At 31.9% G+C, this 17,894-nt stretch overlaps 5 protein-coding genes across 5 annotated transcripts; 2 read left to right on the forward strand and 3 right to left on the reverse strand.

Annotated features, from left to right (window-relative positions):
• Positions 1–3,000: 3,000 nt before the first annotated feature.
• LOC130897447 (cuticle protein 8-like) lies at positions 3,001–3,762 on the reverse strand (the record flags this gene model as incomplete). The annotated part of the gene is made up of 1 exon (XM_057806344.1): positions 3,001–3,762. A coding segment is annotated over one exon (723 nt), but the record flags the coding sequence as incomplete, so codon positions are not given.
• Positions 3,763–4,836: 1,074 nt separating this feature from the next.
• On the reverse strand, positions 4,837–6,023 carry LOC130897299 (histone H1, gonadal-like). The gene is made up of 4 exons (XM_057806114.1): positions 5,807–6,023; positions 5,528–5,662; positions 5,324–5,464; positions 4,837–5,000 (listed from the first exon to the last, which is right to left on the reverse strand). Exons 1-4 carry the CDS (start codon positions 6,006–6,008, stop codon positions 4,897–4,899), a joined length of 582 nt encoding a protein of 193 aa, XP_057662097.1. The 5' UTR covers positions 6,009–6,023; the 3' UTR covers positions 4,837–4,896.
• A 487-nt stretch (positions 6,024–6,510) lies between these two features.
• LOC130897370 (uncharacterized) lies at positions 6,511–7,524 on the forward strand. The gene is made up of 4 exons (XM_057806235.1): positions 6,511–6,641; positions 6,727–6,943; positions 7,051–7,185; positions 7,355–7,524. The coding sequence occupies exons 2-4, from the start codon at positions 6,742–6,744 to the stop codon at positions 7,456–7,458; spliced, it is 441 nt and encodes a 146-aa protein (XP_057662218.1). The 5' UTR covers positions 6,511–6,641; positions 6,727–6,741; the 3' UTR covers positions 7,459–7,524.
• A 1,890-nt stretch (positions 7,525–9,414) lies between these two features.
• Positions 9,415–10,402, forward strand: LOC130897214 (cuticle protein 8-like). Its single transcript, XM_057806000.1, has 2 exons — positions 9,415–9,435; positions 9,645–10,402. Exons 1-2 carry the CDS (start codon positions 9,424–9,426, stop codon positions 10,359–10,361), a joined length of 729 nt encoding a protein of 242 aa, XP_057661983.1. The 5' UTR covers positions 9,415–9,423; the 3' UTR covers positions 10,362–10,402.
• Positions 10,403–11,583: 1,181 nt separating this feature from the next.
• Positions 11,584–12,371, reverse strand: LOC130895097 (cuticle protein 8-like). The gene is made up of 2 exons (XM_057802233.1): positions 12,360–12,371; positions 11,584–12,276 (listed from the first exon to the last, which is right to left on the reverse strand). Exons 1-2 carry the CDS (start codon positions 12,369–12,371, stop codon positions 11,584–11,586), a joined length of 705 nt encoding a protein of 234 aa, XP_057658216.1.
• Between the last annotated feature and the right edge of the window lie 5,523 nt (positions 12,372–17,894).

Raw genomic sequence — 17,894 nt, forward strand, 5'->3', positions numbered from 1 at the left:
TATATAAAGACGAGTGCAATGGAAAATCAAAGAGCAGTGACTGCTGACTATAGATTCTGTAGACTTCTGTAGACTCAGATTTGATTTCCATATCGATGAATTAACCATGTCAATGAAATATTATCAGGTTATGATGAAAAAGTTTAACAAATTCTATAACAATGTCGGTCAGAAGTTTTTAATAACTGGTTTCATCAAAAGAACAAGTGTAGAGAATGAATGTATTGAAAAAAGCATACATTTCAATATAAAGACTATCAATGTCAACATAATTTTATGACAGAAAATCTTTTGACTACAATGAGTAACTATCAAATAATTACCAATTTATTCTCAAAATTATACAGGTGAAAATATAAACCAATGAGATATAGATATTAAACACGTCGACGATAATGTTGAGGAGCATTGGGACACCTAAATAGTGTCGTAAATACGAAACGTAACTGAGAAAATCTTGGAGCATACTTTTGGATGAAAACTTAACGTAACAGTTATCTGATTAAAATAATTATGATAAAAAGTCTTAAATGACCAACTATAGTTTAATTATATAATATAAAACAGACAATCCAGTAGACGACCATTATCATTCATTGCATAATACAGAGCATATCGGCGCGCCAGAGGTATTCGTGATACCAAAATCACTTTCACTAGAGGTGCATAGATAGTATACCTCGTCTGTGGTACTCCACCGGAACGCTACAGACAATGTCACGTAATTCTGACATTGACCTAATGGTCTGCACAATCGGATATGGAGAAACTGGATTAATTGGAGGCATTTTGTTATTTCTAATTTCATTCGAGCCAATAAAAATATTTAAGACCGAATAACTGTTAATTTTTATTTGGGAAAACGGATCATGAATTGAATGTTTGGAAACTTACTCAAATCACGTTCACTGTTGTTCGGAATCTGATCGAGTTAATCGTGTCGCAGTATTATGATATAATCCTTACTATCCTAGTAGACCGGTGAGTTTTCATTTAACTATGGTTTTCTGAACTTTAAAAATTATTTATTGCCCTTAAATTGTTTTCTACTATTAATTCTCATGCGTCATTATTAAATAACTAGAATCTATTATATAATTAAATAAATATCATGGAAGAATTGATATATACAAAAGATAAAAAAATGAAATGCTCTTGTAGATCATGTTTTAAATTTGATGGATCGAAATTTCTCATTTAAGATCCGCAATTAGCTGGTAGGTGATCTATCTGACCCAGGATCGTAGATTCCGATAACTATAGAGTACGTTTGAAAATTTTGGCATCTCAGAAACATTTTTGTAGTCCAATTTCCTCGAAGAAGTACATAAATTTTTCCACAATTTACTATTTTGATCGAACATATTTAAAGGTCAAGTTGTAGAAAAGTATAAGCCAAACTTTATCTTTTTATCAACATAGCTTTCACAGTATGAAACATTCTGAATAGTTTATTTACTCCATATTTCTATTGATAAAATGACAGAAATTCAAAAAATGCATATATTTATGTATTCATTGATTACAGATTTTTCTTAAAAGGATATGCAATTCTGTTCTTGACCTCCTTTTACATAAAGATCTTTAATTTACTACTATCAATTATGGGTATAAGTTAAAGAGTAACTCGAAAATTTTAGGTAGACCAGTTTTCTGGTATGATCAAGGTCGATACAACGAAATTGAGAAAGGGCATATATTAAGTAACTGACAACCTTGCAAAAAGAGTGTAAAAGGCATGAGATTTGTGAAAGACTGTGACTATATATTGACAATAGTGTATTTAACTTAGTTACCTCAATAAAAATGAGTACACAACTATGTTACGGCCCTAACTACAGAATCAGCAAATAATGTTTCAGTATCTCCTAATAATAATAATTTAGGTGTGATAAGAAATACCTTGAGTCAATTTATTCAAAACTGAATGTATATATGATATAATTTGAATCATACTCCTTCAAAATATTTTATATTAAATATATCATTTTCCAGGCTTTTGTAGTTTTAAAATAATGCAAATTGCTTAACATAATACAATACAACGTGCAAGAAATTGCATACAAGTCTCTGTAAACAGTAAAAGTGAACAAATTACTAACCTAAAATTTTATCTAATATTTTATACCCAGTTTAACAATGAAAATAAGAAAGCTGAGTTTTACGAAAACCGATAATGTCAGGATCTTGCATGAATCAGATGAACTTCATCTGAGCATGCTTTTGATCAAGAAATATTGCATCTTGCATTGCATTGCACGTTGTATTGCATCATGTCAAGCGGTCTTTAGGGTTTATACTTGATAAAGGGAGAACTTGTGAATAATTCTCTTACTAGATAGATAGATATCATGAAGAGGATCTTAATAGAATATAAAGTTTAAGTTGTGTTATATATATATATATATATATATATATATATATATATATAAATTTGATTCCGATAACAGGTGTTGTCGTTAAAAACTATCATCAATTTTCCAAATAACTCAACCATTAGTATTTGCTTTGAAGAATTCTCCATAAATTCTTTCGTTTTTTTTTGCAGTTTTTCCTCTAACTCTTTCTATTCTTCACGTATTAAATTGTGCACTCTAAATGAATTAACCTGTGAATCTTATTGAAAATTATGCTTTGCAAATCTAACAATTGTGTACACATTACTTTTTAATTTCATATTTTCATAAACAGTGACCTTTATATATGAAATCGTCATGATTTTGTGTCTGATAGGATTTTTATCTCATGCTCGTGTTCCATTATCGACTTCTTTATTGATCGACTAAGTGTTCCGTTCTTAACTTCTTTTATAAATTTTCTTATAAATTAGCAATTGCTATTCTAACGAGTATTTTTCTAATTATAATGCTTGTTTCATTTAAAATTTGAAAACAATGCATTTCGTTATCGTTTCAATGAATTTCTAATTCTAATAAAAAATTGTCTAATTTTCGGAATGCATTTATTATATCATAAATTTGTTTGAAATTTTATAAAAATATACATAAATAAATTATAATCAAAATTCAGTTAATTCAATTACCAAACTTTATGCGAAAGTACTGGAGCATGAGATGCATAACCGTGAGTCCATGGAGCAGTATAACCGTGAGCAACTGAGCTGCTGTATACGTTAGCAAGAGAACCAGCGTGAGCAACGTTCAAAGGAACAGCAGCTGTCCATGGTGAAGAATGAGCTACAGTAGCAGTGTAAGTAACCGGAGCAGCTAATTTGGCTACTGTCAATGGAGCAGAATGAACTACTGGAGCAGCATAAGCAACTGGTGCAACAATTTTGGCAGCAACAGGAGCTACAGAATGCACGGCAGCGGGCTCTTTGTGTACTACGGCATTAAATCCATTGTGAGCATCTGCTGTATAATCTACAGTACGTTTAGTACCATCAGATTCCAGGAGAGAGTAGCTACCATGAACAACGTCCCCACGACGGGATTCGTGCTGACTTTTGGCATCTCCGGTGTGAGGATCGCTTACGCTGTATCCAAAATCATAATGAGCCGGTGCAGAGGGCTCCGCGATTACAGTTTTAGCTACTGGAGCAGTGTAGGCAACTGGAGCTGTGTAAACTACTGGAGCCGCAGCAGCGTAAGAATGTACAGCTGGGGCATGATGTTGGACGGTGGAGTAACTAGATATGGCATCGTGGGATCCGTGAGCTATAAGAGCTGGAGCATGATATCCTAGACCCAAATTTCCAGCGTGGACCACAGCTAAGTATGCTGCAAATACTACGAACTGAAAAAATATATTATGTATTGAAAAGTTGGAAAAATTGTATTATTTAATTTTTCAAAGTGGAATACTTTAGTTTCCATGATTGAAAAACTACAATATGAATCTGTATCAAATGCAATCATAAGAAATGAAACAAAATTTCTCTTACTTTGAATGCCATTTCGTCGTTGATTACTAGATCTAATAATAATTATTAATGAATTGATCTAATATTTATATATGTTTTAGTTGTATTTCGTGTTTGGTCCCACCCCGGAATAGATCCTTTCACAATTAACATTGTTATTATATTACACCAACCAACTATCCTTGAAGGATTTTAAAGGTTGTTATGATATCTAACAAGCAATGCAGTATGTTTAGATTTCTCGAAATAAATATTCCCGATGGGATAGCGCGTGGCTATATTAAGGCTTTCATTAAGATTTTCGACGTATTATTTTGAAAACTAGTTATTAATTCTCAATTATGTAATTGTACAATGTGTTAATATTCATTCTTATGTAATAAATTTTGAAGAACGGCAACGCAATTTTTAATAAAAAAATATATTTATCAAATGTATTGTTAGACAATATATTTATACATTTTGAAATATATGCAAGGTTACTTAATTTGGTAGAAGATAATCATTTAATACAGAATGTCCTACATCTTCCGAATTCATAAAAAATCAATTATTTTTGTAGTCTACAACTGACACATTTTGTGTTTTCTTTTGATCTAATTTTTCTGTTCATCGCATTAGAAAGCTTTGTGTTTTGTAATGAAATTTCCCGTAGTAAACTCAGCTATTGCCAAGACAAAAGTATAAAAAAGATTAGGTTGTTACGTATTCCTCACAAGTCTTCAATGAAAACCACTGATTCCTTACTTAAAGACTCTAAAACATCAGCAGTAAGCAAGAGTTCAATCAAAATTGTGCTATATCTATAAATCGTATACACACTTCTGTTAAAAAGTTTACATTGAAGTCATTTTACATATGAAATGGGAAGCAAGCCTGATTGGATTCTTTAAGATTTCGTCAATACAAATTTGTGGAATGAATGAAACAAGGTTTAAATGAAGACAATGTAATTAAGTGGAGAAAATATAATGTTCTAGTAATAACAAATAATTTTCCATAGATTAATAATATTAATATTTCCTTCCATATTTCGATGGTCGTCGTGGTCGACGCTGCCTTCTCTTTCTTCCTTTGCGTCTTGGACGTCTACTACGATCCGACACCACTGCGCTCGCTGCAAAGCAAAGACATAGATACTGATAAAAAAATACAACTTTGATAATAGTTCTAAATTCCTGATAATTTAATTAAATAACAGAATACTTAATACATAAACCATTAGTCACAATTACACTGTCTGCCACGCGTTTCGATAACCAAGTTATCGACTGAAGCTCTCAGTTTACCTTCAGTTTCTGAAGATGATAATTTGGTTACCGAAACGTGCGTCAGTGTAATTTTAACTATTAGTGTAGGGATAGTTTGTTCAATATGAATATCACCAGAAAATAGTAAATAACAAAATGATATCAATTATTTAAATAGTTTATCATTTACTGTAATTATCATATTTTCGTTTTATTCCTTTTCGTCTACAACATGTACTGGTATTTTTATCACGCCGTCCGCGACTACGTAATTGTTTTATCGGTAGTTTTAAGTTTCTGGCTTTAGTCGACAATCGTGAGACTTTTGATGCTGGAAAAAGTTAAACCGTGTGAAATTCATTGTTACATGGAGAATATTATTTGTTTCACTTACTCTTTATATTTTTTCCACGCCTGTGTTGTTTTCCCTGCTGACTTCTACCGTTCCGTCGCTTTTCTTTGAAAGTGGACCATCTTTTAGCTACATACCTGAAGTTTTTAAGTAAGTCGTAATACTTCGTCTCAATACCTGACAAGAGAACTCATATTTTATTAAGCAGAAGCTTGTGGAGTAATATATTTAGGTAATTAGACCCTATTAGATATACTAAAAGGAGTATAGTAGAGATTGGAAGTTGAGTAAAACTGGAAAGGATCAATAAAGCTCCCTGACCTAATTTGAATTTTCCGTTTGACTTTTTGAGAAGACCAGTTTTTACGCCGATTTCCAGCGCCTTTTTAACATGCAGAGAGTTGATTTTCAGCTTGTTCTTCCTTTGAGAATTAATATTGTTGAGTATTTCTTCGAGAGATGAACCTTTACGGTCCTTAAAACTGACGATAGTATCTACAAATTTCGATAGAAGAGAGGTCATCGTGGAAATAGTGACCTGAAATCAGTGAATTGTTGGTAGACACGTTACAAAATTACTTATAAACGAATGGTTTTATATTAGTAATTGAATATTACTTACTTCAATCTTCTATACATCTAATTTTGAGGAAGTTCGCCGCTGAAAATGACGTTTTTCAGAGAAAAATTACTCTTGGACAAAGATTTTAACAACAATTGACATAAAAAACCACAAATATAAAGCTTTTGTTGTATTTCGAAACTTACGTCACATATTTGTCATTCTATATCAAAAAATAATCTATTAGAAAATAATTAGAATCCCAACAATTAATACATTCCGAAACAGGTTTTACTCAACCATCAATCTACAATATTTGTATATGCAGTTATGGAAATTTGGATGATACATTTAAAAGATCAATTTTATTGATTTTTTATGTATATATGGATGGTTTATTGATTAGAAAGAGACTCATATTTCAATTTGACACTATTTTGACTTATTCTAGTGTGTGTGATAATATTCTTTTGACATTTCAAATGATTAATTTGTGACAATTAATAAAAAATTTGGTGTACGCTACGGTACGAGTTTATTTACCCAGAAAAATTCCATTAAACGGCAAAGTTTTTCAAAATTAGATCTAAAGGAGTAAGTAATAGTTAAAATACTAATATAAAACTATTCGTTTATAAGTAATTTTGTAACGTGTCTACTAATAATTCACTGATTTCAGGTCACTATTTCCACGATGTCCACTCTTCTATCGAAATTTGTAGATACTATCGTCAGTTTCAAGGACCGTAAAGGTTCACCTCTCGAAGAAATACTCAACAATATTAATTCTCAAAGGAAAAAAAAGCTGAAAAACAACTCTCTACATGTTAAAAAGGCGCTGGAAATCGGCGTAAAAACTGGTCTTCTCAAAAAGTCAAACGGGAAATTCAAATTAGGTTAGTGAGCTCTACAATACTCCTTTTAAAATATCTATGAGTCTCTAGTTGCCTAAATATATTACACCATAAGTTTCTGCTTAATAAAATATGAGTTCTCTTGTCAGGTATTGAGACGAAGTATTACGACTTACTTAAAAACTTCAGGTATGTAGCTAAAAGATGGTCCACTTTCACAGAAAACCGACGGAACGGTAAAAATCAGCAGGGAAAACAACACAGGCGTGGAAAAAATATAAAGAGTAAGTGAAACAAATAATTTTCTCCATGTAACAATGAATTTCACACGGTTTAACTTTTCATTTTTGATTATTGATTATTGATTTCATTTTTGTTATTTGGTTAAATTATTATAAATATTTCGAAAGCTGTATAAATTTTTTTATCATTATCGATGTCTCTGTTTTGCAGCGAGCGCAGTGGTGTCGGATCGTAGTAGACGTCCAAGACGCAAAGGAAGGAAGCGAAGGGAGCGACGACCACGACGATCATCGAAATATGGACGAAGAAAATAATTTTTGTAATCATTTATTATTCAAACATTGTATTTTCTCCACTTAATTACATTGTCTCCATTTAAATTTTGTTTAATTCAATCCACAAATATCCATTAAATTCAACATAAGACGTACAATACCATACAATTATACCTTCTGGTGTCAGTTGCTTAGTATTGATTGGCAGTCGTGTAAAGGTACTTACAAAATTCCAAACTAGAATTAAGTGTAAAATTTGCCACTCTAACTGGTTATATGTCGTCACTAGATAAGTTTTAGAGCCAAACTCATACTACTACTACTGAATAACAAGTAGAGTGATTCGTTAACTAGAAAATTGAAATTATGCACTGGACGAAGTAATACGATGTTGTTCTGCTATTTACAAATTTACAGAAAAACTTGTATCAAAATGAATTTAAGTCGTCTCAGCTGGAAGCTATAAAAAATTATATTTTAAAAATGTTTATCATATTGAATCGTATTCCACTACACTTTCCAAGTGTAATGTTTAAATTTATAATTTGGTAACAGACTCGGAGTTATTTAATACTGTATATCCTCAAACGAACCACATATTAATTTTAGCAATATATATTGGACAACTAATCGATCGCTATTTTCCTGATTTTCATAAGTACGCATTAGAGTTTAAACCTACATTATCGTTTTCAAAAACTGATTTCCAAAACGTTCCTAAACGTTATGCGGAACTTTTCTGTAAACACAATTAAAAAAAGTGGTTCTTCCCTCCCAAAATTTGTATTGTATTTTCACACACTCCAACTGGCAGTAATACTTTATCAGATGTTTATTTTGATTGAATATTCTCCCTATTTTTCGGAAGTATTTGTCCAATTCAGCTGATTGCACTTTTAATAATGATAATTAATTTTTAACTGAAATTCTGCCAACGAAATACTCAGTGTTGGTCGAGAGCACTCAGCAACATCAACTCTCGTAATTTTTATTGACAGTGACCTTTATATATGAAATCGCCATGGTTTTGTGTTTCTCTATGAATTTTTTAGCTGAAATTGGTAGTGCGTTGATCGACACACATAATATGTATTTCGCTTTTATCTTCTTTTCTCACAAATTTAGCAATCGCTATTTTTATACTATCAAATATGATCTTTGTTTCGCGGTATATGGAAAAATTGTAATCTATTAGTATTTAAAGAAGTAATGGGAAGTAAAAATCCTAAGGGTGAGTCCTTGAAGTAGCGTACTCGATTTAACTAATCTGCTGAATGCTTTTCATGGAATAAACTTACCTCAGTGTTAAGAATGAAAGCAATATATAAACTGCATGAGGAACTGGTGCTAAAGCATGGACGACAGAGAGATATTATTTTAGGGTTTGCTCCTACTTCTTGTTCAACTTTCAAGCATCAATAAAGTACTAGGATTACAATTACGGTTTTATTACCTTAAGATATCCCAATTTTTGCATAAGGTCCCTTCACGAATGTTTTAGTACTTTGTTCCTTTTCAATTTTATGTACATTTTCCATAATATCTGCAGGGCGCATTTTCAGGGTCTTTTTTACATAAATTACAAGGATAAAGTTATGTTCTTATGACGTATAATATAAAAAAGTTAATTAAATCAAGACCAAGACAGGATGTTCCGTATTATTATTTACGACCTTGCAACTGTAATTCATCTCGATTAAAAATTCAATATCACATTCAAAATATATCCTGTATGTTACTACTTTTAAAGTTATTTACTCCAATTACATACGGTAATATTTCACGAAACTTATTACAAAATCAGACATTCTGATAAGGTAACTAAACAACCTGATCCGTTAATTTTAATAACCTTATGTAACCTTGAAGGATATTTGGTAAGGTAGTATAATTGTGAAAGGATCTGTTCCGGGGTGGGACCAAAAACGGAGCACAACGAAAACATATATAAATAATGAATGGTTAATTAAAAACTATTCTCAAGTTTATCAATAAACGTACAGCATGACATTCACAGTAAGTATCAAAAGTTTGAATGGAAACAGAATACTAAAGGTTGTTTTCTGGATTCACTGATGTGTTTCGCAAATATATGAATTAATGTTCAAATTGCTAATTGAAATTATTAGATGACATGAACATTTAAGTAATAATTGTGAATAAGAAGAGAAAAATTGTACAATAATTAATTAGGAAGAAAATATAATTTTTTATTTTGATTACAGATAGTAGTATTCGCAGCTTTGGTGGCAGTAGGCCAAGCTGGCAATTTGGGTCTAGGATATCATGCTCCAGCTCTTATAGCTCACGGATCCCACGATGCCATATCTAGTTACTCCACCGTCCAACATCATGCCCCAGCTGTACATTCTTACGCTGCTGCGGCTCCAGTAGTTTACACAGCTCCAGTTGCCTACACTGCTCCAGTAGCTAAAACTGTAATCGCGGAGCCCTCTGCACCTGCTCATTATGATTTTGGATACAGCGTAAGTGATCCTCACACCGGAGATGCCAAAAGTCAGCACGAATCCCGTCGTGGGGACGTTGTTCATGGTAGCTACTCTCTCCTGGAATCTGATGGTACTAAACGTACTGTAGATTATACAGCAGATGCTCACAATGGATTTAATGCCGTAGTACACAAAGAGCCCGCTGCCGTGCATTCTGTAGTTCCTGTTGCTACCAAAATCGTTGCACCAGTTGCTTATGCTGCTCCAGTAGTTCATTCTGCTCCATTGACAGTAGCCAAATTAGCTGCTCCGGTTACTTACACTGCTACTTTAGCTCATTCTTCACCATTGGCAGCTGCTGTTCCTTTGAACGTTGCTCACGCTGGTTCTCTTGCTAACGTATACAGCAGCTCAGTTGCTCACGGTTATGCTGCTCCATGGGCTCACGGTTATGCATCTCATGCTCCAGTACTTTCACATAAAGTTTGGTAATTGAGTCAACTAAATTTTGTATGTGATTTATTTATGAATAAATTTATTATATAATAAATTGATTCAAGTATCAGTAAATTTTGATTGGAATACCCAATAAAACATTTAAAATCCGTCATAATTCAATTTTTTTGTGTCGGCAATGAAACAATACTTAAATAATTACCCATAAATTTGAATACTGTTTTCACACTTAGTGGGTTAAAAGAGTAAATTCAAATGAAACCAGGTAAGTTTCCTGTGTAGGAAATTTATTTGGTTGGACGGTATGAATAATTTTACTCTAATTCTAAAACTATTATTACATAAACGGAAATATGTTGTCTGTTGCCTAAAGTCTATTACATATGAAAAAGATAAAGTTAGAAACCTATCTTTAGCTCGATTTCCTGAGCTAATATTGAAGTGTTACCGGAAAAACTGGTTGGCTTACTTAATACAAAGGAAAATGACTAACTTTAAATCCACTACTGATGGTAACTTTAATATGACATTTACATATATTTCTTCTTATGTAGGTTGAAGTTTTTTAAATTATATAGAAGTAAAAAATTAGAAATAGTTGCGTAATTAATATTGAAAAGTTGTATACTGGTTAATAATATGATACAGTTTATAAGAATGACAGCAATCTTACATCTCCTTCACCAAACAATCCAAGCGAACCTCCAAGGCTGAATTTAGAGATCTGTAGGCTTTGGGACCACAAAGGACTGAACTCTCCACAAATGGTTTTCCATGTGAAAACTTTTGCTTTTTGATAAAATTCATTGTGAATCCAAGTAGATTTTTCCAGAACTTAACAAGTATATAGAAATATAATCGAAAACAAGAGATATCTGTCAAATTTTAGTGTTAAGAAACGGATCCTTCCGAATAATCGTTGATTTGAAATATTTTTCGACAATTTTTCTCCATTTAATGGCCCTCTATTGAAACACCAATACATACTTATAAATATATTTGAATGTTAATATTATTTCGGAATCCTAAATTTCATCTCTGTACAGTGTGCTATTATGAATTAATCCATAGTCTTGTCAAATAGAAATGTTATATATATCTATTGGTAGGAAACGATTTATCCACTTGAAATATTTATTCGCTGGGACATATTCAAATTTAAGATAAAGTAAAAAACATCAATTAGAATAATTATTTATTACATTGCAATTTCCGTAATTAATTCATGTATTTATGTACAAAACTTGATATAACGTGTTTACCAAACGTTGCGTGTAACTGTAGGAACATGAGCAGTGTATCCAGAAACAGACCATGGAGCAGAGTAGCTTTTGGCGACGTAACCAAGAGTAGCAGCGGGAGCAACACCCCATGTGGCAGTTTTAGCTACATTCCATGGTGAAGAATGAGCTACAGAGGCAGTGGAAGTGATAGAGGTAGCTCCTTTAGCAGACCATGGAGCGGCAATTTTAGATATAGTCCAAGGGGCAACGGGAGCTGTGTAAGCAACTGGAGCAGATATTTTGGTTACTACTGGAGCAACAGCATGTATGACTGCCGGTTCTTTGCGTACAACAGCATTGAATCCATTTTGTTCGTCAGCAGTGTAATCTACAGTTCGTTTGGATCCATCAGATTCCAAGAGGGAATAGCTACCTTGTACAACATCGCCACGACGAGACTCGAATTGGCTCTTCGCGTCTCCAGTTTGAGGATCATTCACAGCGTACCCGAAATCGTAATGGGCTAGTGCAGAAGGTTCAGCAAGAGCAGTTCTAGCTACTGGAGCCGTGTAGGTAATTGGAGCTGTTAAGGCAAGTGGAGCAGATGGAACTTGTTGAACAGTGGAATAAGTTGATATAGCTCCATTTGTTCCTACAAGAGCGGGTCCATAGCCATAACCTATGTGGCTGGAGCTGGCTACAGCGACGAAAACTGAGAGAATTATGAACTAAAAAAAAGAATTGTGTCAATAATATTATAGTTATTTGAAACTGTAATTATCAATTTTAACAAAGTAATCAAACTACTCACTTTAACTGTCATGTTGCTTGGTTTTTGGTAAACTGAACAATATATTGGAAACACTGAAATGATTATTTATACTATGAGATATGTATGTAAATCATGATCCTACCCGGAAGATATTTTGACACCTTTAATATATGAAAAATCTCACAAAGGTTTCCGAAGGTCGTTATTCTTGCAATCTAGTCCAAATTCCTGTTCTTCAAACGAAGAACCAGCTATTAATTAATGCGTGGTCTAATAAGTGAAAAAAAAAACAATAATTAGCATACTATCAATAAATATATTACCACCGTTAAGTTGCTTAAAATTGCAAGTCGTCAAAAAAAGTTGCCAAATGGGATGATTTATTATAGTTTCAAAATGTTATATTTCAATTTATTTCTTCTAGAGCATATTAAATCGTTTGGAGATTCCCCTTTTTTTTGAAATCAAAGATTGTATAAATACAGTATATACTATATATACAGTTGGATAAAGAGTGTTTTCTCTGTATATTGTTTTAAGATACTTTTGTATACATATATATAATATATAAAGTATAAATTATTTGGAAATCAAGCGAACATAAACAGACACTTTGGTGGATGAAAGAATGAAACGCTTCATAATAATGAAGTTTTGAAAGCAATAGAAAAATATGAAAAAAGTATATTTACTTTATATAATATCTGAATGTGAGTTTGAATTTTTTGACGGGAAAACTGTCTGTTGAATGTATAATATTTGAAATTAATTGTTGTTCTAAATCTTCTTCGCTTATTATCAATATCTACTCCACCTAGAAACCTAATAAAAAGAAAAAAAGAACATGGTTAGTGTGTTGGAGATTTAATTTAGGTTGAACTCTAATATTAACATCAAATTGCTCGGAATTAGTTTCCGCTCCCATCTAATTGGAAATAAGTTTGGATATGAATATAAAGCAGTTACTATTACTACTGTTACTGTTACTAACAATCAACTATACATAGTTGCGACGAGAAAGTTTTCAGAAATCATATTGTTAATTAACGCAGGTTGAATCTTTTACATATAATTTTGCAATTTATCAAATTTAACCCAGTTTGATTGACCTAATTAGGTATATGAAAAATTTCATTGATAAAATAGAACAAGAACTCACACATAAAGTATATCCCTGACAATTTTTGAGAATTTCCACAACCCAAAAACGAAGGACTTTTTTTTAGCAAGTGAAAATATACATATTCAGATTTAGAAGTCCTTAATCATTTCATAGATTTTGTCTTCTCCAAAGATATACCAAATCTTAATCAAGTACAATTAGCTGCATTACCAGGCGTACCAGTACTCCTTGAAAAGTAATTTGTGCAATTATACTAATATTTATATATTTGTCCATCTACATAATACATATATACGTATTTATATTATGTATATGAAGCCGTGTATATTTATGTAAATAATCCCTCCAATTCAATTTTCTCAAGTTCCCGGATGTGAAATAAGTGAAAATTCCACCTGAACACACCATGCAATCATTCCGGGACGCGAGCGACTCCTTCGGCCCCTTAGCTCTTCTTCCATCTCACACAGCTCTAGTGAATTACTCACAAGATTAGGATCATGTGTCGGTGAATTAATTTGAAAGTTAGCGAGTTACGATGCAATACGCGTCTATTGTGCCCAAACGTACAATGGAATTGTGACTTTGCATAGATAGGTATATATATATACATACATATATATATATATATATATATATATATATATATATATATATATATATATCGACGTCGACGTCGACGTCGACAACTACGGCAATTCCGGCGATGGAACCTCGTACGAAATTCAATTAGTTCTCTATCTACTTTTGTATAATATACATCAAATTATGTCATTTCGATGTATAGGTTAGGTTGAGTAATTTAGATCCGGTGAATATATTATAACCCGAATTTTAATAATTATGATATATTTTGAATCTTATTCAAATAAAAGTACCGTACAATCGCAACAGTTTTCCACAATACCTCGTTATTGATAGCTGGACAATCCGGAATGATTTCGAAGTACACCAAACCTGCTTAATTCCACCAAACACACAACATCGCTTGTATTAATGCCTTTAATAAAACGATCACCCCTTTGCAGGGCCATGAGCTGTTTACAATTCTTTTGGCACTATTCGACTACTTGTATACATCTTACTTAATGATTGCGATGTGTGATATGTTTGGAAAGTCCAAGGGAGTCCAATAATAATCGGTGAGTGCTGATACTAGATTGGTTTTATTTTGCTTCCTTTGTAACCACAATATACCAAGCAGGTGGACGATTTTCAAACGCTAAATATCCGATATTACAACTATCAAACCAAAGCTTTAATGTTCGCTAATTAACTGTGTCTTCCTCTTTAATTTTACATATTTTCCTTGCTGCTACTGCTGCTTCATACTTCATCATCAATAAACATAGAGATAATGATTAGAAGAAAGTAAAGAATTGTACTCTTCATAAAATCAGAGACTAGTTTTAACAAGTAGCGACATGTCGAAATAGAGACGTTTTCACATATGAAAACCGACATTACTCATGTAATTATCGTGACAGATTAAGCTTAGAGAGCTGGATGGATAGGTGCGTTGGGCAGCTATTTTATAAGTTGGTAGGGCTTCATAGGAAAAAGGTTACTTCAACTACAGATTTTGATTGTTATGCATCAGCTTCACGATCTATAAGTTGAAACCATTGTAAGCATCAGCACTGTACTAATCGATTCTCTTGGTACCAACGAGTTAGTGACTCTATTTTACTACTTCACATAGTTCTTGTTGTTTCTTAACTGGTCTGGAACATAGTATGAAACTGAAGCTGCGTAACATAGCAATATGCAAAGGATTTTTGCGTAAATTATTTAGATTCATTATAGAATTTTAATATTCCAATGCAATTATCAATTTTTAAATAAATAATTGATTGAATAGCATCAGACGATCTGACATTGATCTAGAAAAAATCAATTTGTGCAATTTCAAGGATAGTACGTTTATTAATGGTACTTACTAATAGTCAGTAACTAGGTCAAATATATGAATAGGATAATTGTAGGATATATATGTATTGATCTGTGATTATTATATTGTTACGTATTCTTACATCAAGAAAATATACAAGTAAAACAATGAATTATCAATTGATAAGTTGATAATAGTATTATCAACATGCTCAACTGGTTCAACTGGTAACAAATATTGGTTCGTTCCATTGTAACTCACTTTTTTCCAAGAGCCAATTAACACTAATGAATAAACAATAAACAATATAATCTTTATACAAAGACAAGAAATCATATTACTCATCCTAATTGGTAACAGATCTGTTGAATCGAGGGAAACGTTTCCATCGTTTTATAATCCTTATAAGTAGATTACTTCTCCTTTTAAACTTTGATTCTTTTCATATTTTGACTTCTTTTTTCATTTTTGGTTTCGACATTTTGCTGTCCATTCCTTCAAATTCAGTATATCTTTCTATATGTCGTTCCTCCAGACATTTTTGTCACTGAAACCTCCAATAAATTTTAATATAACACAAAGAAAAATAAATAAACAGTCCATTTTTAATTACTATTAAGACATGAACGAGAAACATTATCGATAATAGGATTAAGCAGATTTCTCGACTAAAGGTGATGAAGAGCTGGAATAATATACTTCCGGAGCACTGGAGTAAGTAACTTTTCCCGAAACAGGTACTGTAAAGCAGCTACTTTGTAAGCAGGCTGGATATAAGAAGTTAGTATCAAGTTTGTAGCCAGGTTGATTGTAGGAAACTTGGAAACCAATAGTTTTTGCTTGATAAGCATCAGGCTCACGGTGTATGACCATCAGGTTCAACAAGGGAATAACTACTTTTCACCACATCTTCCTGACGTGCTTCTTGTTCGCTCTTGATATCGCCAGTATGGGAATCTTCAACAGAATAACTAAAGTTGTAGTGAGTTGGTGTTGAGTCATCTTCATTCACAATACTGGAGTAGAGTATCTAGCTGCAGAGGAATATGAATCTGTAGCATTGTATTTGGTTAAAGCTGGAACAGTCTAGGCCTGATAGGAGCTTAAAATTGCCGCTTGTATGGAAGTAAAAAAGTTGAGAAGCAGATGAACTGTGAAAATTGAGTATATAATAATATTACATGGTATCATAAATACTAAAATGAATTAGAACAATAATACATATCTCACACAACATCTGGCAGAATCTAGTTGTAAGCCAGTATATTGATAAATCAACATAATAAATTAAAGCTTCTACGTAAATAAAATTGCGTTAAAGAAGAAAACTTTTGTGCTTATTTTTTGCAAGACAATGATTTGTCATTATCACCTTTTTTTATATTATGTGTGTGTTATGTAAATACCTACTTTAGATTCCTTATTTAACTTTCCTCACATCAGTTTAATTACTAATTCCCATAAGAACAAAATGAATTAGATAACACCAGTGATGTGGCATTAAGAAAATAATTCATAATATCTTTTAGACAGTACATAGTCTTTAGCAATAATTATCAACATAAATTTATGACATATTAAAACATTGAGTCAATGCAAATACAAAAATAGGATATTTATTACCAGAAATTTGTTCGATAATATTGTTTCATTGCACTTATCCAATGTATAACACATTGTATCGATTTACATGCTGGGAGTTTTATCAACACGGTAATAGATTATTTGGGAAAAGATTGAAGGAATGTTTGAAATATTATATAATTTATTTTCTGAATTTTTGAAAAATAGATTAATAAGGAGAAATTACACACTAATTATATTTTTCAGAGACAGAAGAAGACATTACAAATTAAACAAAAATAAATTTATTTGAAAGTAGTCAAGAGTTAATATCAATTTATGAAACCTACAAAATACCATTAGAAGTCAGTGTTTTTGATAGATTTTATGACTCATTTTTTTGTAAAAGAATAACCAATTAGTCAAAATGAATAAACAAATAAATTCTACAAGGTTTACTTGTTGAAGATAAAAACTATATCATCAATAACAACTTAATTATAATAAACGGGTGTGGCAATTTTGGTCATAAATCGTACGATTGCTATAAATTAATGTAAGATACAATAACCTTGCTCATAATTACGATGCTTTTTCGCAAGTTCCGTTTTGAACTATACATAAAATTTTTTCAGTAGTTACGACGAAATAACTTTTATTCACAGTAGTACATTTTAATTATAAATGAATAACCTTGCTTACATAAAAATACTATATCTTCGATGTTCTATGGGAATACATAACGGAATACCCATTCTTTAAATAGTTTAGTAATTTAATACAGAAGCTTGGTGAAAATTGGATCACCAAAATATTGAAGATGAATGAAAGAATGGTTAACATAATTTATTCCAATGAAAAATAATTTTTTAACTCGAAATACGAAATATATTGAGACATTGGTAAAACCATTGTGAAGACTTAGATGCAAAAAATTGTCGCACTGCATTTTCAACATCCCATTTGGATTCAAATTTATTTTCACGCAACAATTTCC

This window comes from Diorhabda carinulata, chromosome 1, assembly GCF_026250575.1.
Source record: "Diorhabda carinulata isolate Delta chromosome 1, icDioCari1.1, whole genome shotgun sequence".
In the NCBI taxonomy this organism is placed as follows: Eukaryota; Metazoa; Arthropoda; class Insecta; order Coleoptera; family Chrysomelidae; genus Diorhabda; species Diorhabda carinulata.

Coding starts and splice junctions, on each gene's coding strand:
- LOC130897370 (XM_057806235.1), top strand. CDS start 6,742: ATGTCCACTCTTCTATCGAAATTTGTAGATACTATCGTCAGTTTCAAG. Junction 6,944..7,050: donor AAACGGGAAATTCAAATTAG/GTTAGTGAGCTC, acceptor TTCTCTTGTCAG/GTATTGAGACGAAGTATTAC. Junction 7,186..7,354: donor GCGTGGAAAAAATATAAAGA/GTAAGTGAAACA, acceptor TCTGTTTTGCAG/CGAGCGCAGTGGTGTCGGAT.
- LOC130897299 (XM_057806114.1), bottom strand. CDS start 6,008: ATGACCTCTCTTCTATCGAAATTTGTAGATACTATCGTCAGTTTTAAG. Junction 5,465..5,527: donor GCGTGGAAAAAATATAAAGA/GTAAGTGAAACA, acceptor AACTTTTTCCAG/CATCAAAAGTCTCACGATTG. Junction 5,001..5,323: donor ACGAAAATATGATAATTACA/GTAAATGATAAA, acceptor TTTGCTTTGCAG/CGAGCGCAGTGGTGTCGGAT.